The sequence below is a fragment of the Sesamum indicum genome, linkage group LG8 (assembly GCF_000512975.1).
Source record: "Sesamum indicum cultivar Zhongzhi No. 13 linkage group LG8, S_indicum_v1.0, whole genome shotgun sequence".
In the NCBI taxonomy this organism is placed as follows: Eukaryota; Viridiplantae; Streptophyta; class Magnoliopsida; order Lamiales; family Pedaliaceae; genus Sesamum; species Sesamum indicum.
The window spans coordinates 10,984,224-11,007,209 of NC_026152.1; the positions used below are offsets into that span (position 1 = coordinate 10,984,224).

Sequence of the window (22,986 nt, forward strand, 5' to 3'; positions counted from 1 at the left end):
TAATTTACTACATTTTGGAAATTTATTTGAATTGAAATTTATGCTATGATTTTGATAGAGTCGATATATATGTAATATTATCTAAACATAAGTTTTCTAATACAATATTTAAATTGAATATTCACCAAATAATCAAACAGAGATAAAGCGAGCAAAATACTATGGAAAGTAAATTTTAGTAACCAACAAATCTATATTATTATAAAAGAAAACTATTTTATTCTACCCATTTTGAAATACTCAAATTTATTATTTAATTAATTTTTTTATTAAAATAATAATTTCAATATTCATAAAATCTTGTACTTGAAAGACGGTATCAATGACATCAATACATCCACATAATATACAAGGATGATAATATATGCAATTATGCATAATATTTGTGTAATATTAATTTGTTAATTAATTATTTGTTATACTCATCATTCTTTCCATTTTTTCTCCTTTATTTATATGTTTAAATCACAATCGAAATAAAATTCGACGTTGCTTCATCTTAATTGGCTCACAAACAACATGCAAATTAAATTATGAGAAAGTATAGTTTATATGTATGTATCCGCTCATCGTTTCCACCATCACTCCTACTATCATCCTTCAGCAAAGACCGAAAGCATTTCAATTCGTGCATGTTCCTGCAAATTCTTCACAAACAACTCCCAATCAACACTCATTCCCATACACGGAGCAAACATGAATGCCAACAACAATCCCACAACCACGCCGTCAGCTTCACAAGGTGGCGGAATTGGGGGTTCGTTTAGATGTATAGAGAACGCCATAATTCTTTAAAATATAGTAATCGGACTATAGCTACGACCAACATATGTATCTAATGTGTACACAACAATTTGGACAGCTTATAGTAAGAGTATAATAATGGGAGTCTTGCATTTGTCGGTGAAAATTGCAAGAACCCTCCATTCGAATCTTACTATAATGAAAATCCAATATTGTTCATTATTAATTTTGTCTGGTAATTTTATAAATTAGAATTTATAATTTATAGTCAATTTGATTGTATTTGAATCAGTCATAGGATAAGTGAAATATTGTTTATCACTTACCAATGCTGTGAAATGCAATCAAATAAGAATTAGACTATAAATTTTACTTCCTGATTCTGGCTATAAGAAAATTAAATTTTCATCGAGTTAAAGAAATACTACACAATTTACTCAAATATACATATGGATAATCTCAAACCCAATCATATATTTTCCAAAAAGACCAATTTACCCTCCTCCACTTCCCTTGTTCAATCAAAATCAATCATTTCATTCTCTTTTCCCCCAAAATGTCAAACAAGAACCCTAAATCAAACCATGCTTAATCCCTCCACACGTCACTCCCAATAAGAAAAAAAGAAAAAAAAAAACACAAAAGGGTAATGTTGTCATTCTATGTAATCCTACGAACTTAATGGGAAAATTGTATTTTTGATGTGATATAAAATATTATACTTTTGATCTCACAATTTACAGATTTAATATATTTGTTTTATAGAATAAAAAATGTAATATTTAGAACAAAATACTTAAATTTTTATCCTATAAAATATGCAAGCCCGTAAACTGTGAGACAAAAAACCTTTTATCTTCAAGTACCAAAAGTTCAATTTTCCCAATCCCATTTTACCCCTCAACTAAAACAAGGGTAATTTGGTCATCCCAAACCCCTATCCCTCCCCAACCCTCTTCTTTTCTACACCAATTTCAAGAACCCCCGCCCGGCACTCTCCCTCCCTGTCTCTCTCTCTCTCTCTCTTCAATTTCCCGTCCAAAGAGAGACAAAATTTTTCTTCTTTTGTCCTCATTCTCACCGCTCTCCTTTCTTCCAAACGTTACAACTCATTCTGAATTTTACTTTTACCTAAGAATCCGCCATCACTCAGTCGGTGTTCATTCTCCACTTTCACCAAACCATTTGCTTCCACCGATAACCCCTTTTAGCAGACTTTTCTAATTCTTGTCCCTCGAATTTTTCTGGGCTCGTTTTGTTTTTTCTGTACATGGTGGGAACTGTGAGAAGTGTTCTTGCGAACACCCTCTGAGAAATGGAAACTGAAAACAGCAGCAAAAAGGGGAACTGGAAAATGGCGTTCCCTATAGATCTAAACGAGACGCCGATGCCGTCTCCACGTGAGGCTGTTGATGACACCGTTGTGGGGAGTGCTAGCGTTTCCGTTTGTGCGGTGTGCCGCAAGGGAGTTCCAGTTGGGAAGGTTCCTGAAAAAGGGATGGAGGGTCAGCGGCAGGAGTTTAAATGCTTCCGGTGTTTGCTCAAGGATGACGGAGGCGGTAGAAGCGGCTCTTGCGGCGGAGGAGGTGAAGTGGGTCGTTTCGACATCAACGCTTCACCACCACGTGAGGCGGAGGAGGGAGATGATGCTGCCGTTGTGGGTAGCCGGGGTGGAGATGGTGGTGGCAAGTACGAATTTTACTTTTTTGTTTACCCATTTGTCGTTATTTGAAATTAATTCTTATGATTCTTGTTATTTTTACAATGCTCGAGGTGTATACACTTTATTTCTGTTTGTTTCAACCCATTTGAACTATAAAATTGGATCTTCAATGTTTCTTTTCTTTTTTTTTTTTTGTGTGTGTGTGTGTGTGTTATTTTTTCCTTTTCTGGTCTACTATGTGCACAACCCCCCCCCCCCCCCCCACCCCCCACGCCACCACCATCCCACTCCACCCATTATCATGCGACCACTCCACCAGCTCCTCCGCCGCCACACACTACCATCAACACCACCACCTAACTTCCCCTCCCTTCCCCTTCAAATTACCAAAAACACTCCAAAGATCCAACTACAAAATCACGCCTTCCCCTCGCTCTCTGCGTGGCCCCCCCCCCCCCCCCCGCCCACCCACACCCACATCCACATCATCACATTTAATGCGATTGTTTTAAACTTTAGCTGGCTTACAGCTCTTGTGTCCTAAGCATGCAGAAGTATTTTCATGTCTGCTTCTTCAAGGGTGATCTGATGCTTGGCTGCTGATTGAGAATTTTCCTCTTCCCATGATTAATATGTGTAAATGAGAAGATATGTTGTGGTAACCATGCAAGCAGTTTTGGTTTTCACATGTGTATATATGCACATACGATAGAATATCTTATGAAACCTAAGCAATCATTACAAAATTTGTTCATCTTTCTCACACAGTCGCACTGGAGGTGAGAAGCAGATTCAATTATATAAGATAGTGATCCTATAATAGAAGGAAGTTTCCTTCAATTATTCCTGATGGGACATCTGAAATGTGACTAATAATTCAAAGAGTGAGCACTACATGTAACAATTTTAAGGACTTCTGATTACATGCTTCTCGCCTTTTTAACCCAATAACTTCTTCGCAGGTTTTTCTTAATTTTTTTAATACTTCCTTGTTCTTAATTTAGTGGATATGTCAATGATGTAAATCTGATGCTTCTGGAGACCTGTAAGACCTAAGCTGGAAGGCCAGCTGTGTGTTGGATAAGGTTCTCAGAGCTTGGTTGCATTAGTACTGCAACTTTCGCTGAGGAGTTTGTTTTCCTCATGCATTTACAGAAGATATGGGGAGCTAACTTTTGTAATATGAATGGTTTTGCGATAAGTATTTGGGACATGGAAAGGATTAGGAGTTTATAATTAAGCAGAACTAAATCTTGGCTCTTGGGCTAACATATGATAGTAGTTTAGGATGATGTTGATCATACTTGCTTTCCCTGTTAAGTAAGTAGCAGCCAGTTTGGGAACTTCTACAGGCTGCTTTGATGTAGTGGTTCATTCCAACTCTGTTTCTATGTCTTATAGAATGTCAGGGTGGATTATTGTAGGAGATGATTGATAAAAGAGACAACTTGCTTCTAGGTTTGTAGAAGTGTTTTTTATGGCCTTGGAGAATCATGCGCGGAGCATGAGGACAGGTTTTCTTTTTTCTCAGCTTTTGGTGTACCAATATATTCATTCCTATATATATGTAAGTTTAAAAATATTTTTAGACTGCTCATAATTTGTAAACCATAGGCTGAGTTTTTTTTAAGAAGTTTCAAATATTTCAGATAGGACAATTCATATACCTTTTGTTCCAAGCAAAGCTGGCTCATTTGTCACGAAGAAAAATGAAGGAAAAAAAGTTCATCACAGCTTTTTGTCTTCTTCTCTCTCTCTTTCGCTCTCGTAATTTACTTTAGAAAACCCATCAATGTACCTTTGAGCTCCAAAGTACTTAACATTGTATGAACTTTTCCTCTCAGCATCTATTCTAAATGATTAAGATGTTATAGAGGAGGTGACATCGATTAGACATGCTCATACAATCAAAGCTAAAGGAATGATCTTTTTCATGTGTATGTTACATTCCAGATGCAATCTGTGCAAGACATCATGTGAAGACTAATGAAAAAGGTTTTCAAAGCCATACCTTCTTATCCATCCAGATCGGTAAGCCATACCTTCTCATCCATCCAGATCGGTGTGGCAGTTGCCGGTGCTCTGCAAAAAACACCGTGAAAAAGTAATGAAAACAGGAATTAGAAGAGCGTACAACTCTGTTTACCTGTGTAGATCGCCTTTCAAATTTAAGATACTCTCACTAGCTATCATGAAAAACTAATGGAAAACAAGTAGAAGAGCCTACCTTTTAGGTCATCTGTCCGGATGGCCATTACGGTTGCAGAAGGGGAAAGGGGGTAGAAGGAAGAGGAAAGGGGGAGAGATGTTGCGGCTACTCTATTAGGTGAGTAGTTGTAACGCTCCAGCTCCTTCCCCCCTTTTAAATGTAGGGTTTCCTTGAGGCTGGGCTAGCATCCATACAACTTTTTGGGCCAAAAAACTTAGGTTGGTGAGGCCCGAATAACTGCATGTTTGGGCCAACAAAAACATTGACATTGAAATTATCGAAATCTGGTCCTCAACTGAATTTACTTCTTATCTGTTGTATGATTGCCACATACAATTGAAACTTGTAGTTGCATAGAGAATGTATGTTATTAATGATATTAGCAGCATACTTTTTTATTCTTTGAAGGGTTGTTTTAAGTTGAATCACTAATGTTCAAATGCCGGCTAACAAGCCTAGTCCATCACATCGGCCAACGTATTAATAATTTTAGGGAAAAAAGAACTGAGGTGGAATACAAGGATAACATTTTAAGAATTTTTATGAACTTCTTAAATTGTTTCTTCTTTTTCAAGTTTATTTTCTAATTGTCTGGTTTAATTTGTCTCACCTTACTCCTAATGTCTGCAGCAGTATATACGTTCGTGTACCTTTCATGTAATTTATGAACTTTGCTATAAGAGAACAACAGTTAGAACAATGGAAAATGCTATACTAGTCAATTTGACATTTTAATAATGTGCCTCTAGAAATACATAAATCCCTTGATAGAGGAAATGTGGCCCTGAAGAGCTATTTTGTTTTGTTGGATTAGTTGTTTATTGTTGTACTCCATTTATGGATATAACTAATACACCGTTTTAGAATGTAATGTATTTTTCAGACCGATTGAAATTTGCCCGTATTAAATGTTAGTGATTGATATACATCTTTGTATAGGAACTACTACACCATTGCTATTCAAAAGTCGAAAACTAGAGGCCTACACTTTCTTTTGATTTAGTAGTTGATTAAATTTTGATGGTATCTGTGTCTATATTTACATAGATCCACTCACACTTTGCCATGTTTTGCATTCCTTGACATGTATAATCTCAGAGTCCAAAATGGACACAACTTGATGGTGTAATAAATTCATAGCACCGAATCACATGTATTCATCAATGTAGTAGCTAGGCATCCCTCCTTTATTGCATTTATATTTGCATCATTTACATTTTTATCTCTATCAAGTTTGTCCATATAAAATGAACAATGTATTGATTTGTGCATCTAGATACCTAATTCAACCAGAAAGTTATTTTGCTCGAGTCCTTGTGTTCTGAAAGTTGTCAATAGCGTGTTACGAACCAATTCGTGACGTTCTTTTGCATATACTCTAGAGTTGTTTAATAATGGATGTTTTGTCGAAGTCACTATATTCCCAGAAGCAGCAATTGTGGAGCAGTCACGAATGTAGATTTTGTTTATGCCATATTAATAGTTAATGCTCTACTAGTCCATATTGCCACGTTTGTGGAAACTCTTTCTTGTGTGGTAGCTTGACTATCTGCAGTAGTAATTTTGCAAACAATGTATTCTCACTATACTTGTTTTAGATAAGAATCCACATGTATTTTCCGAACATGGTTTGACCTCTGTCTAAAAAATATATTAGACATTTTCCTATGATAAGTTGGCTGACAGCAGTCTATTTTTGTGCTTATTTTTGTTATGAGGCAGGAATTAGGTGAATTTTGATTCTCCAAGAATGAGACTCTTTGTTGAGCAACAGACTCTGATTCTTCAAGCAAGGTCCATAAGTTCTTAGAGTTGCTTGACAAAGAGTCTCATCCTTAGAGAATCAGTGAAGAATATTTGTTTTCCTTTTCTTCTCTCTTGAGACAATGATATGAGTTTGCATTGTTTTTTTGTGTTGATTTAATTGCTAAGTGACAAAATAACAAAGTGAGGTCTTTCTGTTTTTATTCATTTGTAGCCGCAATTCATGGGCATATATTTCGTTTGCTGGCACTTGATGTCTGAGTGGAGACAGTATTTCATTTGTTGACACTTGATATGGGAGAAGAGCAAGAGTGTGATAACTATAGTATCAACATGTTAATGCATTGAGGAGAGAGCCTTGTCATCAGTTTTTTATGCTCTAACCATTCGTTTTAGGATACATCTAGTCCTGTGAAAATGGTCCATTAAGGAAACAATATAAGTTTAATATGTAAGATACTTTATGGCATATTTAGTTCTTTAGGCAAGTCAAATTTTGATTTTGAATCAAGGATTGTGAAGAAGCAAGCTTTCATATACTAAGATTATATTGAAGTCGACAATGGTGTGAGTTCTCAAATTTCAAGATGTCGTAATTAGTTACATCTTTGGGCTATTTCCCATCTTTCCATTAGGAATTCAGTTTGTAAGAATATGTAATGGATCCAGTTTTAAAGAACCAAAACTTTGTAACATAGTAGATATAGAAAAACTCCTGTTATTATCTTTTTATTATAATTATTTATTGTTTTGCAAAACTAAATTGTGAAAAATAATTATTATGTATTTATTGCTTGAACCTTGTGTATCTTGTAAAGCTTGATCTTGGCATTGAATTTGATTGGAAGACGAGCCATGCTGAGCGCACGATTCTTTTCTTGGCTTAGTTGGAGTCTGGTTATTTTAAGAAATTGATTCGCCTCTTTCGTGGAGCATAGTTCAATAACATTCATATATACGATGTAACTCCTGAAAGATTTGGAGCTTCTTGTCGAATTATTTCTTACATGCCACCCATTCCTTTCTGGACCTTCTTTTATATAAAGCAGTTCTTTAATTGATTCTCTTGCTTTTGTTCATCTGTTTTCACTTCACTGTATTCTGTGGAAAAACTTTGTTACAAGTCCACCTATCCTTACTTTTGGTATTTCAACCACGATATGACCACATACTGCAACCATCTGTATGCTTCAGATTGTTTGTGTAAGGTTTTTGCAGATATATGGTCATCTTAGTATTTTAAGATTCTGTAAGTTTTTTATGTGGAATTGTAACTCGATGCCATTCCCTCTTTTTTCTTCATTTTTATTTGACTATTACAGTTATTGAATACTGTTAGATATACAATGATTAGATCTTCACTGAAGTTCCAGCATAGTGGGTTTATTCTCAAATTGGGATTCTTTTTAAAAATATCCTACTTTACATCAAGTCTATTTTCGGGTTGGGTTTGAGTTTTAATGTTGATATACCCTTCATTTCCTTTCTTAAGCTAATAATTAACTTTCTCTAGTGGGTCCTCATCCCCCTCCAGTGTTCTTAATACTGGGCCCAACTCCCTGCAACTCACCTCTGGCAAGAAGAGGGGTTAGAGAGAGAGACCAAGGACAGCTTTAACTCGTTTTCACCTAAAATAAGATGCTTTTCTCACCAGGGGTTGATTTCTTGTCTATAATGTACTCATCTGTCTTGATCTGTATTAACTATAAGAGTTTAGGATGCTGAAAATTATTGTTTCTTTGAAGGTACTTGCTTACTGGTTTTCTCTGTTCTCTATTCCAATTTTATAGTTCTCATGTTCCAATTTGCAGGATACACGCTTCAGTTCGATCTTCTTTCTTGAGCCATCATGCTACAAAAAGACCTCTAAATCCTCTGTTGGAGGATATTGGGAATAATTTTCCAACAACCTCATCTGTCGCAGCAGCTGCTAATGCAGGATTTCGAGATATGTTACAGCAAAAAGTGCATTCTGATAGAAACTTAGGTACAGTTCACAAGGAATCTATATTTGATCTGGGGCTCCTGGCTGGTCATTCTAGTCGAGTGGAATTTCCCCCTGAGAGTCCAAATATGTTGTATCTACAAACTCTTAGGGAATATATTGCTGAAAGATCAGGTGTTCTGGGAGAAGGTTGGCGTGTGGAATTTGAATTCTGTGACCAAAGATGTAAAACCTCTGCTGTTTATATTGCACCTGATGGGAGTAGGCTCAGGTCAATGGAGGATGTTGCTTGCCACTTAGGGTTGCAGTCGCGGTATCACTATTTAGTGACCGAGAATGGAAGTAATGAATTTGCTTTCAGTAGGAGTGGATTAAAAATTGATCCAGCAAAGAAGGTATCCTCAGCTTTTCTGGCAGCCCAAAATTGCAGACAAAGGCAGAAGACACTGAGGGGTAGCAACAGCCAGGGTTTCTTGTCCAGTTCAGGGACTATTGGTTGTTCTGAAACTAATGATAACAAAAGTATAAAGGAAGTTGGCTACCATGTAAGTATATGCTTAGACTGCAAGTGCGACTGACTTTCACAAAAACTACCATCTTTGATGTTCATTGTTTTGTTTGATACTTTTTGCCTGTGTAATTGTCATCAACAGTACTTGTTATTAGCAAAACTGATTCAAGCGCCAAGACAAGAAGGAGCTGTGGCGATTGTCCTTTTCGACTGCTTGATTAGTTGGCCTTCATATTTTGAACTCTGTGCCTGCTCCTTTAGGAAGCTAGTGAATTCTGTGGGCATTGAACTCCATGTAAATGCCAAAGATAAGCAGCTCTTTGACAGAGCTTGCATATCGGGGAACAATAGTTGTGATAACATGTAGGGTAGGATGATCTTTGGCAATGTAACTCTGTATCTAACATTACTCTGAATTTTCTTCGTTTCCAGGATGGCTTCCCAATTCAGTTTCATGACTTCTGTCTTTTATCAGCTGGCATCGTTGATCCACGACCATCATACCACAATACTGACCAAATCTGGCCTGTTGGTTACAGAGCTAGCTGGCATGATAGAATCACTGGGTCTCTTTTTGTATGTGATGTTGCAGACGGTGGTGATTCTGGCCCCATTTTTAAAATCCAAAGATACCCATGCACCATGCAGTCTACACCAGTTGGCTCAACTATCCTCTCGAAGAAGAAACAAATGTCCTGCAAAGGGGATGACCAGGTGATTAAAGATGACTTGGTCACATTCGAGGTAGTTGATGATGACAGTATATCGACAATAACCCTGCTAAATGAAGATAGTCCCCCATGTTTGGAGCATTGTCTCACTAATTCAAAGAGAGAAGATGAGGTTCATAATACTCAAGAAGATAATTCTTCAAACTCAGATCTGGAATTGCTACCTCAGAGAAGTGGGAATTTGGTAGGTGATGCAGTAGGACTGAATGATGTCATTGGGGAATTCCAAGTTGAAGGCAGGTCAACATCATCTGTGTGGGAAATGGTTTCTCAGGCTTTCTTGTATGCTTGCCATGAGACATATAAACAAAAGGGCATAATTAAGTTTTTCTGCAGCCATGATGTATATGGAATGAATAATGAAAACCTGGATGGTGTTGGTTCTTTAGCGAAATTTTGTTACTTTGATGGTCTTATCAGCATCCCGGCTTTGGTTCAGAATGAGAATGAGTTTAACATGGCTTGTGAAATGATATTGATATGGTTAAACCAGGACAGGTTTGGATTAGATGCAGACTTTGTTCAAGAAATTATAGAACAACTTCCTGGAGTTACTGTCTGTTCAGAATATAAGAATCTGAATGATAGAAAGCACAGTTCAGACCTACAAACAGTTGGGAGCGGATTTTTGCTGGCCGAGCGAAAGACCAATTTTGCCTCTGGAACTTCTAGGAGATCTCAATTAAAATTGGGTGATCAAGAAGACACTTTAAAGCGGGATCCCGGTCCTCCGGGCAAGCCACTTAACTCAAGCCTTCCTTCATACCTGCTGGGTGATGCTCTACAGGTGCTGTGACGTCCTCTTGTTTGATTTTTTACATTTATACTCTACATGCTTATTTGTCTTTCTGTCTGTCATCAGATTTGGGAGCTTGCTTGGCGTTTCTTAGAGGTTCTAGGGCTTGAACAACCTTTTTCTTTTCACGAACTTGAATCGGAACTTGTAAGCCCTTGGTTAGATAGCTATCCTTTGGATTCAAGATATGAAACTGTGGATATTCAGGATGCCACTCCCTCTGGTTGTGAGAAGGCTTCTCAAGCTGGTGCAGCTTGTCTTGGCAGACGTACTGGTCTTCTTTTGGCAAAGATTCTTGGCTCGCTGCTGAAATTGCTCGTCAGTGAGCTGTTGTCCAAAGCAGCAGTATATGTGTGCCCTAATTTTGATGCAGGAGAATCTAAATCAAGACGAGGCAGGAAGAAAGATTTGGATTGCTTGGCTGCTTTAAAGAAAACCAAAATTGATATGCTGCCTGTCAATGAACTTACATGGCAAGAAATTGCTCGTAGATATATTTTGGCTGTTTTATCCATGGAGGGTAATCTTGATTCAACAGAGATTGCTAGCCGTGAAAGCGGGAAAGTTTTCCATTGTTTAGGAGGTGATGGTGGGATACTATGTGGATCTCTTACGGGAGTCGCTGCTCTGGAGGGAGATGCAGTGGTGGGTTTTACTGTCTTTATTTTGGTTTATTTGATGGTATAGCTCAATTTATGATGCATGGTAGCATGAAAAACTACACTGGTGCATTTTCATTTGATATTACATGCTGAATTAACTCAAAGAAAAAAAAAAGAAAGATATGAACAGATAGGTGGGTTTGAGAATCCTTCGTTTGGGTTGCTCATTCAACTCCTAGTGATAGTTTGGTTCAAATCAAATAACAGATTATGAAAAGCTCATAATCTAGGAGGCATCAACAAGCGGTTGTTTATGTAGGTGATGGAAAAAGGAGTATTCATGAGAACTACAAGCAGAGAGCTGGGTTTGAAATATTTGGTTCATTTGATTGGGAGGATGTTGATGCTATCCATATCCTTCTGTTCATTTAGTAGTGGTTTGATGACCAACATCAGTTGGATTTAGTGACATTCATTGATTTCTTCCTAGGTTTTGGTCAGATAATGAACTTCCAGTAAGTTGCTAATATTCCCTTACCTGGAATGTAATTAAAAACAGTTTTGTTGCTTGCTTAACTTTTAGTAGTTTCATGCAGTTATTTTATGGATGATGCACATTAGTAATGGTTTGATGACCAACATCAGTTGGATTTAGTAACATTCATTGATTTCCTCCTAGGTTTTGGTCAGGTAATGAACTTCCAGTAAGTTGCTAATATTCCCTTACCTGCAATGTAATTGAAAACAGTTTTGTTGCTTGTTAAACTTTTAGTAGTTTCATGCAGTTATTTTATGGATGATGCAAATTAAGTTCCCCTAAAAAAGTTTGGTTTTTAGTTGCCATTTACCTAACTGTGTGACTGTCCTGCAAGTTCCCCGGTTATGGACAACTGCTTCACTTCCTTTAATTATTGAATATTTGTTAACTGATTATATTGATGTATCTAAGTTTGCAGGTTCTGGCAGACGCTATGAAGGAGATATTTGGTTCACTGAAGAGTAAAAATGAGGTGGTTAGTTTATGTGAGAGAGAGTCGGATATCAACGGAGCTCAAACAATTGAGGTGAGTGATAGTGTTATCCCTGAATGGGCACAAGTGCTTGAACCTGTAAGAAAGCTACCGACAAATGTTGGAGCCCGGATCCGGAGATGTATCAATGAAGCTTTGGAGAGAAACCCTCCTGATTGGGCTAAAAAGATATTAGAACACTCTATTAGCAAGGAAGTTTACAAGGGTAATGCATCAGGTCCAACCAAGGTGATGTTTTTGTTTATAATTGAAAATCTTTGAATGCTTTAGTTTTAAAAAACATTTCTGCAAAAGCCAACTTTTGCGAGCTGTATATTGGAGTATAAGGTGAAATTAATTCTTGACTACTTATTGAATACAGAGAGCAGTTATCTCAGTGCTTGCAAATGTGAGCAGTGAAAGTCCGCAGCAGAAGACTGAGAAGAAAGAAAAGGTAAAGATAAAGACCAATCTGGCAGACCTAATCACTAAACAATGTCGTATTGTTCTCCGGCGTGCTGCTGCTTCAGATGAAGATAGAGTTTTCTGCAATCTTCTGGCAAGGATATTATTGAACCCTAATGATAACGATGATGAAGGGCTTCTTGGATATCCTGCAATGGTATCTCGTCCTTTAGACTTTAGGACTATTGATCTCAGATTGGCAGCTGGGGCTTATGGTGGGTCACATGAAGCATTTGTTGACGATGTTAGGGAGGTATGTTATTCAGTGAAGGCTTGATTTTCTCCCTTGTGCAGCTCTTTCTTACATTCTGAGTTAAATGGAAGACATTTGATTTACTCTTAACTTTAATTAGTTTGTGGACATCCTTGTCAGTTTATCTAGGCCGATTTCATGGCTGTCAGTTTGCACTTTTACCTTATCTAGTTTCATTTAGATCTCTCATTGTCTTGATGATTGTTGACAACCTTAATGCTTTGTAACAAGAATTTATAGTTTAGAATCTAACTACCTCGAGTGGATGGAATCTATAGCGAGGAACTTGCTTGCCACTTTAGTTTGTGAAATGCTAAGGAAGTACTATGTGTGCATCTGGATGTATGGTGATCCTAACTTGAGCAGCAGAGTATTCAATTCTAAAATTATGTTAAATTTGTCATACCTGTTCCATTGTAACCTATTGGTCAAAGAAGGTATGCATATATTAATTGTGATGGATTGCAGCTCAATGCAGTATAAGAATCTGACTTCTGATGATTTTATTAGTTTTAAGTACTATAATATTCTGACTTGTCTTTACTGTAGGTTTGGCGCAACATACGCGCTGCATATGGTGATCGATCTGATTTGATTGAAGTGGCCGAAAAATTATCCAACAAGTTTGAAGATCTTTATGAGAAAGAGGTTAATGACTGTTGTTTCTTTCCCTGTCTTAATAGGACTTTCTTGAAAACTATTTGTTGGATATTCATTTCATGGATGCATCTTTGTGGAAAAGTTTAGGCTCATTTCCATTGGAAACAAGTTTATCCCTTTTTTTTAAAGTCAAACCTTAATAGGTATTGGCCATAGACTATGCAAGTTCCCATGGAGAACACTAATTCTTTTGTAAAATTCTTGACCTTGTTGAATGCCTTCTTTAGATGAAACTTGCTTGTAAAATGAACAAGACCTCAGTTACTGTCTTTGGTTCATTGAATTATGAAGAAATCCAATCTAATCATGGCCACATAACATGCAGAAGGAGTGGACCTAAGGTCGTTGGAAGTTTTTCCTTTGGTACTGTAACTTTATCTTGTTTAATATGTTTGTAATTTGTCTCAGGTTCTGACTCTTGTCCATAAAATTGCTGAGACTTCCAACACAAATGATTCAAGTGCTGATGCTATAAAAGAGAGAGATGATTTGCTTGCTCATGTGTGTAATAGCTCACTTCCTAGAGCTCCTTGGGATGAAGGAATATGTAAAGTTTGCGGCATGGACAAAGATGATGACAATGTGCTCTTGTGTGATAAATGTGATTCCGAGTATCATAGATATTGCTTGAACCCTCCACTTCTACGAATTCCAGAGGGAAACTGGTATTGCCCTTCCTGTGTTGTTGGCCAGTCTGTTTCTTGTACTGCAGCCTATGGATCAGCTGCAACTCAAAGTAGGAAAAGAAGATATCAGGGGCAATTCACACGCAAGTTTTTGGAAGAACTGGCTCGATTAGCAAACCTGATGGAGATAAAAGAATATTGGGAATTCACAATTGAGGAGGTCTGTCATCAATGCTTTCTTGTGTTCCAACATTTTGTGTGACCAACAAGGAAATATGAAAAACACATGTAATGTACTTAGGAAGCTGTCCTTACGACATACTGAAAAACTCTCTAATCTTAATTGCTCTTGTTACGGTTTCTCTATGACCTGTTATTATGTCAAAATTATTGGCTGCATCCTTTCTTCATCCTTTTATTGATTAATCTGGGTTCCCCTGTTGCAGAGAATATTCTTCATGAAGTTCTTGTTTGATGAGGCGCTAAACTCTGCTACTATTCGTGAGCACATGGATCAATGTGCCTCTCGGGCTGCTGATTTGCAGATAAAACTACGCACCCTCACTTCTGAATTGAAACTTCTGAAAGTTAAGGAAGACATGCTAGGTTTGAGCACAGAGAAAGCAAACTCTGGTGTATTTAACGGACGTGGAGATTTGAAATCAGATGCATCGTCTTCTCTGCTTGCTATTGAAAATATCTCAAGAGGAAAACCATCGGACAAGGGCAGTCATCTTCCACCCTTCCCTGGTTTCACACAACTGGAAGATGGCCCATGTTTAAATGAAGAAGTTGATTGCAATAAACAGCCTAATTGGCCTCCTTCTAGGAGCAATAAGGGCGTAAGCTCTTCTGATATGTTGAGTCAATCACAAACTCAGCAGCTTGTGAGTGATCATAGTCAACAGGTCCATGCACAATCATCAAGAGGAACTAGTTGGCAAAATGAGTTGCCCAACCAAAGGCACACCATTGCAGTGAGAGACTTACAGGTGATGCCTGGCTGTAACTACTCCAGCTCTACATGTGACCATGTCACGGTGACTGCACCTATGAGTTCGGTACATGAATCACGCGGCAATCACTGTCCAGACCAAGCTGATATGCCTTCATCACAAGACAACAGCCTCAAGGTGAGCACCTTTAAGAATGATATATCAAATCTGCAGCATTCAATTGCTTCAATAGAATCAGAGTTGCTGAAGGTATCTCTTCGGAAGGATTTCTTGGGCCGAGATTCTAATGGCAGAGTTTATTGGGCCTTCTACTGTCCTGGGGCTCGTCCATGGGTAGTAGCTTGTGGGGATCTGGCATCCAAGGAGAGGTGTCCTGAAGAGTTCATCAGTATTCCTGATTCTGACAAGTGGGTATATTATGAATCGGATACTGAAATTGAGAAACTAGTTGGATGGCTGAGAGAAAATATCCTGAGGGAGAAAGAATTAAGAGAGTCCATTTTACTACTGCAAAGTAACAAAATGAAAGACTCGGAGTATACTGAAAATCATATTTTAAGCAAAGGAGAAACAGGCCATAATGGAAAGAAAACTTTATCAGCTGATTTTTTGGCTATAAAGGCTATGACTGCATTGGAAAAAAGATTTGGTACTTGCTTGGAGACCGAGGCAACAGATGTATGTCAGAATCTGGCTTCCAGAGCAAGTCAGGATGGCAAAATGTCTAGATGTGAGTGCTTAGAGCTGTTGTGGCCTTCTAAAGTCCACTGTCCATCGTGTCATCAAAGTTTTCCAACCGTTGAGGAGCTAAGACAACACTCCAAGGAAAACTGCATAGCAGCAGCATCTGTCTCTAAGAGAAGCCAGGCAGCTGAAGATATCTCCAAGCGCAAGAAGTCAAGAAATGTAGCTTCACAGGAGAAGCGCCCTGGTAATATCAGCATTCTTCAAATATCCACGAGCGAGAAACAAAGCGATGAATCTAATTTGGTTGACCGCTATCATGCTGATTGTCCATTTAATTTTGAGGAGATTGTGAGCAGGTTCATCCTTCCCAGCTCAGTCAAGGATGTGGTGAATGACATAGGACTTATTGGTACTGGTGGAATTCCATCCTTTTTGCCAAGTGGGTCTCCGCATCTCAGTGATCCTGCCCTAACATTGGGCTCCAGAAGAATACATGAAGCCAGTCCGAGTGACATGCCGACAGACTTGAGAAGCAAATGGCAGCACTCGGGTAATGAAACCAGTGCTGCAGTTAGCAAGAAGGCTAATAAAGAATCAAATAGATCGTCAAGGTGTGATGAAAATGGCTTGGCTGAGGAGGCTTCTACAGTTGAGAGATTGAAATCTATATTAATGAGTGAAAGGGATCAAGTTTCTTCCATGAAGGACAAGGGTTCACTTCTTGGGTTACCGAAAAGCAGTATAATTCCCGAATCTTCATCAAGACCATTAGTAGGTAGAGCTTCTGAGAATCTGAGGTTTCTTAAGATAAGTCTGCTTGATATAGATGCTGCTCTACCAGAAGATGCTGTAAGAAAGTCGAGGTCAAATCAAGACAGAAGACGGGCATGGCGTGGATTTGTCAAATCTGCAAGATCAATTTATGAGGTTAGCCATTCCTTTCTGTTCCTAGATGTGCTTCAAATTTTTGTTGTATAGTTTGTTTTAAGTTATTGGCCTGCAAGCATCATTAGATGCTCTAAGCATTTTCTATTAAGAACCTCAATTTTTTTGACAATTTAAATGCCCAATTCTGAGCTGAAATCTACAGTCTATGATGGTTTATATTTGGGTTTAGTGGGACCGGGCTGTAGTCCTGTAAATCATTATAGTTATAAGATCATGATTTTAGATGAAATTCTATCCTTTATCAAGTTCAGACTGGTGGAGCATTTCCAAAAGCATGAACTGCTCATATTTCATTAACATTTTCTGCCACTATGGCGCTATTTTATAGCTCAACTGAAGACCACATATTTACACTGCTGCAAAGATATCTCTTGAGCTTTAATTACTGTCTCAACTCTTGTCTGGAAATGCAAATGCTTATTATATGTTAAACTCTGGATTTTAATTGGAAAATTCTCGATGATGAGACTTCTCCAAGCTGATTAAGAGGTTACTAGGAGACATTCTTTCATGATAGCACAGAATTTGTAATGTTGAAGCTGTTATGTTGTTCAAATTTTTATCTTGATGAGTATGTTCTGTATTCTAGTTAAAGTTTTAATAGACAAAGCATATTCCAAACATCAGTCTAGCTGCAACAAAATGAGTGAATTCTTTTGATGAATGATGATAATCTTGCGGTGAACTAGGATTTTCTTAATCTTGACATCATCTTTTTCTAATTCATATGGCTGGTAGGGTTGCTAGTTCATAGATTTTTCATTTTTGTCTCTTGTCCCTTCAGATGGTTCAAGCTACAATCATACTCGAGGACACAATTAAGAGCGAGTACTTGCGAAATGATTGGTGGTATTGGTCATCACCTTCTACTGCAGCTAAAATCACCACTCTCTCGGCGCTTGCTCTGCGCATATACTCTCTAGATGCAGCCATTTCTTATGAGAAACCTCTTCCCAGTGGTGCAATGGAAATTCCAGAGCCAAGTTGTGCAATGGACGAGGACACCCCTCCTGGTACAACTTCAAAGAATGTTGCAAACTCAAGCAGCCCACCATTGCGAAAAACACCTGAGCTAGATCCTGCCGATAATCCAAGAACCAGGAGTAGAACTAGCAAGCGGAGGAAGGATATGAACAGTTGAGATTGGGAACTAGCTTTCATATTTCTGCTAGTGGTGGATTGAGGAATTTCTTGGCAAAATGGGGCAGTATGCCTATTCGATGTTGACTTGTAGTCCAAAATTATGAGCTAAGTTACTGCTTTGCCCCCTCGTGTATTGTCATTTGGAGCAAATATGTCCATTGATGGAGTTGTGGGCTGAAATCACAGCTGCTGATTTTCTTCCAGAAAACTGCATATACAGGCACAGGAAACAGGTATGTATACATAAAGAAATCCGCTTACAAGTTTGTAGTTTACAATAGAGATGTATATAAATATATATTGGCAAAAACTCGTATATTCCGTCCAGCAATGAAATTGCTTGTGTAATTTTCATAGCCATGTTAGCCGATGATGTTGTCAAAGATGAAGAGAATGCTGCAACATTATACTTGATGATTTGAGGAAATTGTCGATTACAGTTTATTTCACTCATGAGATTGCAGCTCAAATTCTCCTGTGTTATATGAAGCACTTAAGCTACCGTTTGTGCAAAGCCATACAGTGGAGATATTCATAGGCTTTATTAGTGAGTGGCAGTGGCAGTGGCAATGCATACACTGTTTTAAAAGTAGTGGGGCGGGTCAACTCCCGCTCCCCTCCCACTTCAGAACTTGCCGGTGGGTCTGACCGCATGACCCACAATTTTTAATAAATTGTGAATTAAATATTTTGGAGTTAATCAATAAAAATCAGGTATAATTATACTTTCCTCTCCTGAGGTTTGGTGCAATTATATGTAGATTTTCAAAAAAATTTATCTAGCACTCTTGATGTTTGCTCTCACAATAAGTCTCGATGTTAGTTAAAATTTATCGAATTTGCTCCTACTAACAAAAAAATTAGAAAAAAAAATATATTTACCATCAATTGATTTATCACATGTTAAATAATTTTTTTTATGATCGAATTATACTCGTGTCTTCACAGTTAATGTGAGAAGGTATATCTTCACCATTATAAGGGTAATTTAGTTGAAAAATTATTTGACCTGCAATAAACCAATAATGAGTCAATTGAGGGTAATATCAATTTTTATTCAATTTTTTTTTTATTAATATCGACAAATTTAGTAAATTTTGACTAATGGGGGATTTATTTGTTAGGTGGAAGTAAACTTCACGGGTGCTAGATATAATTTCTCAAACCACAAGAGGTCTACATGTAATTACATGAAATCTCAGGAGAAGCGAGTGTAATTATCCCTAAAAATGATATAATTTATATAATTATTAAATTGTATTTTGATTATTATATAATTATTTTAAATCTGAACCAATTCAATTTGTTATTATTCACATGGTTAAGCCTTGAAACAAACTATTTTTAGAGAAGACTCAAGTTATTAATCAATCAATAAGTTTAAACACAATTAATGCTTTAATGTTATTAAACAAATAAAAAATTCATATATATACAAATAGGATAAATTCATGTATTTAAGTACTGTATACCGCCGAAGCTTCAAATTAATTAACGCATGAAAATTAATCACATCATTAATTAATTAATTATCTCAATTCTTCGTTATTGACCATTCAGATATAAATATTATCCATACTTAATTTGAATTTATTATTTTTAAATAATTGAAGTGGGTGAATTAAAAATTTAAAACTCAAAATTCCAAAATTTAAAAATAATAGTAATTATAATTGTGTCAGGCTCAGGTCTGGGGCTGGGTTCGGGGCGGCGCAACAAAATCTGGGATCCACCCCATTCTTGGTGTTACCGGCGGACTCTTGTCACGCAACGGAATATCCATATCGAGTTTTACTAATTATCGATTATGTATCTTTGAGATAGTGCGACATGTGAACGCCTCCCTGTATGGCCTTGTGTATATATAAGTCTATTCAAATTGTTCATATTTGCCGAGACTCTCGACACACACCCGCTTGATTGTTTTCGTGTCCAACTCCAACTAGCAAATTTGTTGTCATGCATCTCACCCACAATTTCAAATCCTGCTGACGCATACCTCTCGACTAAAGTGAAGCTAGTGACAGCCGGGCAGCTCCAAGAAATTGGACTCAAACCTGCAGTCCTAATTTACTCGGACTCGTTGCTATACGTAAGTTTAGAAATAATTTCTGAAATGTTTCGTGAAAACCCCTTTAACTTTGCATGCAAAAATCCAATGTCCATGAATCGATACTATTTTTTGAAGGTCATGAGTCGTAACCTCTGAAGGGCAAATTCTCGGTTTCTGAATTCAAGAGATTGAAAGCTATGGAACCAGTAGTTACTGCCTGAAACATTTCGATAATGTCCCAAAGAACAGGATGAGAACAAGAAGAAAACCACATACACATCCATAGTATTAAAAGTTCTGGAAGTCTGGAAGTAAAAACCAATATAAAGGGCTATCAATTTTCCCACCCTTCAAGAATGTGTTGCAACTTTCCCTGAAAATAAATTCCTCCTTCGTTCTTACACAACATACGAAAAGATTACAACATGACTCTACACACGGCTTTGAAACTGCACCTAAACTTATCGGCTAAATGTAGCAAAATTATGCGTGATTGCAACTGATGCCGTATCCTAACCCAAAGATAAATAAATGCTGTCCAAGTTATTTTGAAAAAGAAAATCTCCATGGATACAAGATTTATTTATTTTGTTTAGGCCCTTAACCTAGGGGCTAGGCCAGTCTCTACTTTCTTGATCTCAAAGATGAGCATTCTCCACATCTTCAGCACAAACATCTCAGCTTCATCATCCAATATAGTTTGGAGCCTTTCAAGCATCTCACCTGCATCAACATGCTCTTGAGTGCTAGAAACAATGTAGTCTACAAGTGTATCCTCCTCCTCTCCCAAGAAGTCCGTAATCTTCTTGGATATCCATGGTCTCATTCTCTCATGCAGAGCATTCTGCAAAGTAGAAAATATAAGTGTCCGTTGAAATAGAGACTGCAGCAAAGAGAGTTGTGCAGGCCACCCCTAATTATATCATAATAAAATGAGATAAAGGGTGGTGGAAATTTTTGTTACTGCAGGTGGATGGTGAGACACAAAAGCTTATTCATTCTTGCAATGAAAAAGGTTTTCTCAGAATACTCAATCCCAAACATTCTCAAAAATCCAATGTACCTTCATGTACAAAATAGCATCACCTAGAATTTACAAACACAATGTTGGCAGCGCAATTTTGAAAATGCTTCTGAGAGTCCCAGTTAGACAGAGCTTCATGGCACATGATGCAAGATGAACTTCAATATTACTTTGTAAAATTGCACTTAGTTATGTTACATTACAATCGTAAATAGTAATTAATACTAACCTGCACATTGTAACGGAGAGACTAAATGATCCAATAGAAGCTCAATATTACTTTACATCACCAAATGGCAGCTATGTATGTTGGCATAACGGTAGTAACTACTACTTAATTCTCATATAGCCCATGCTAAGACCAATATTCATGTTACAAAGGCATGGTTACAATTTTCTATAACACAAAAGAAGTAAAAGCCAAGGAAGTGCACGCTTCTCTATTTTAATACTGTCTTTTCTGTCATATCATCTGCTAAGTCAACCACATACTAAGCCTAGTGCCATGATCCAAATGTGAACAAGCGAACCCCAGCAACAACTATCTACCCTGAGCTAAAGGCGAACATAAACATAATAACAAGAACGACAACAATAGTGACAATAACAATTACATATTAGTCACAAAAATCATGGTTTTCCAAGTTTCCAACAATTACATATTACAGTTATTTGTGTTGGGCGATACTAATTAATTTAAAGGGATAATTACATTTACACCCATAGATCTATGGCCTGCTTACACAAACCACCTCTATCTTTTAGATAATTACACATACACCCACCAAAATATCATTATCACTTACACAAAGCACCCCTTACTTTTTTGAAAACTTACACACCCTGTAAAAATGTTAGCATCATTACACAAACTACCCCTATTTTTTTGTTGTCAGGGATTGTTTCTGTAATTATGCAAAAAATAAGGATGGTTTGTGTAAATAGATCATAGGTTATGGAGTGTAAATGTAATTATCCCCAACTTAAATTATTTATTGAACAAACCAAAAGTTAACTTTATTTCATTGCTAAGTCAAGGAGAGATGTTCAGCAAGCAAAAAGAAGATAGACCGACTTTTCAGACATTTCTGATCTTTCATAACACAGCATAAAGATACTAGAAGATGATCTTTTTCACACAACAAATATAACTAAATAGACAAGAAATCTTGTCGAGAGATGTTAGTCACCTGATCGTAGATCACCCAATTTATCTCATACGAAAACAATTCATCTTTGGTCTTTGGAATCGTGTCAATCAACTGTTTAGCATCCAAAAGCTTCTGGTTTTCTGGTCTTCTGCTTTCTTCACGGTTACTAATCCCTTCTTCATGTCTATCTCGATCTCGCTGGCTAGATCTCTCATGAGAACGCCTACTTTTTTCTTTTTCTACGTCAGGCTTCTCTTCTTTAGGATTCAAAGTTGAAATACGCTTAGCAAATTCTGCTGCTGCAGCCATATTGGCAGATGGGCCTTCAGACATGGAAGGTTGAACTGCCTGCTGTTCCTCAGTTGAGTAATCAATTGGAACCAGAGGTCTCATCTTCTTTTCCTTATGTGCATCCTCATCCTCATCCTCGTTGAAAACAGACGGAACAGCAGCTCGTTTTCCAGACCCCGAAAGACCAAATCCCAACTTTCTAGTGGGCAAACTGCTAGTTTGCCTTGCATCTGACGCCGAATTAGATGATATAACAAATTCATCACTGGTGCCATTCTGTAAGAACCCTTCACCTGCTAGTGGCAAAAGTAATATAAGACGAAAAATCAAGAGCCTAAACTGAAACAAGATGATATATCAAGCAGGACAATTAACCTTCAGAAGTCCCATGACTTGGTTTGTGAGCAAATGCCTGATCAGCCTCATCGTGGTTTTCATCATTGTTTTCATTTGGCAAAATAGCTGTCTCATGTCCATTAGCTGGTTGATTAATTAGAGTCTTCAGTGCCTCAAGCTGTTTCTTCTGTTCTTCCTCGGCCTTCATTTTAGCTTCTGCAATCTCTTCTTCCTCTCTCAATCTGTCGGCAAGGTCCTCTTCCTTCTCCCTTTGCCTCCTTTTCCTCTCTTCATCACTAGTCTTGTATTTCCTCTTCTTTCCATACCCATCATCACCATCACGCTCTTGGTCCATAATTTCCCACTTCCTTTCCTGAGCCCTCTCTTTCTCTCTTTCCCGCTCCCTCTTCCGCCAATG

The 22,986-nt window shown here is 37.6% G+C and overlaps 2 protein-coding genes and 1 long non-coding RNA gene across 4 annotated transcripts in view; 1 reads left to right on the plus strand and 2 right to left on the minus strand.

Moving 5' to 3' along the window:
- LOC105168249 lies at positions 440–4,752 on the minus strand. 2 transcript variants are annotated; one of them, XR_848320.2, is made up of 3 exons: positions 4,635–4,752; positions 4,419–4,489; positions 440–647 (listed from the first exon to the last, which is right to left on the minus strand). It is a non-coding gene; the product is annotated as an uncharacterized LOC105168249 (long non-coding RNA). The 2 variants fall into 2 exon arrangements; XR_848319.2 differs by having other exon boundaries at positions 440–638; positions 4,635–4,751.
- LOC105168248 (methyl-CpG-binding domain-containing protein 9) lies at positions 1,706–18,164 on the plus strand. The gene is made up of 10 exons (XM_011088251.2): positions 1,706–2,433; positions 8,192–8,870; positions 9,269–10,354; positions 10,430–11,008; positions 11,922–12,224; positions 12,358–12,693; positions 13,243–13,341; positions 13,762–14,199; positions 14,426–16,549; positions 17,355–18,164. Exons 1-10 carry the CDS (start codon positions 2,060–2,062, stop codon positions 17,709–17,711), a joined length of 6,375 nt encoding a protein of 2,124 aa, XP_011086553.1. The 5' UTR covers positions 1,706–2,059; the 3' UTR covers positions 17,712–18,164.
- LOC105168651 (RNA-binding protein 25) overlaps positions 20,091–22,986 on the minus strand; it is a 6,157-nt gene continuing 3,261 nt past the window's right edge. The window contains 3 exon segments of the mRNA XM_020695851.1: positions 20,091–20,610; positions 21,981–22,525; positions 22,608–22,986. Of these exon segments, the coding sequence (XP_020551510.1) occupies positions 20,359–20,610; positions 21,981–22,525; positions 22,608–22,986 (1,176 nt within the window). The 3' untranslated portion in view covers positions 20,091–20,358.

Bases quoted from the DNA above. Each gene is read 5' to 3' on its own strand.
- LOC105168248 (XM_011088251.2), top strand. From the start codon at position 2,060: ATGGAAACTGAAAACAGCAGCAAAAAGGGGAACTGGAAAATGGCGTTC. The intron at 8,871-9,268 runs GTAAGTATATGC...CTTCGTTTCCAG, and splicing joins TAAAGGAAGTTGGCTACCAT to GATGGCTTCCCAATTCAGTT. The intron at 12,225-12,357 runs GTGATGTTTTTG...TATTGAATACAG, and splicing joins ATGCATCAGGTCCAACCAAG to AGAGCAGTTATCTCAGTGCT.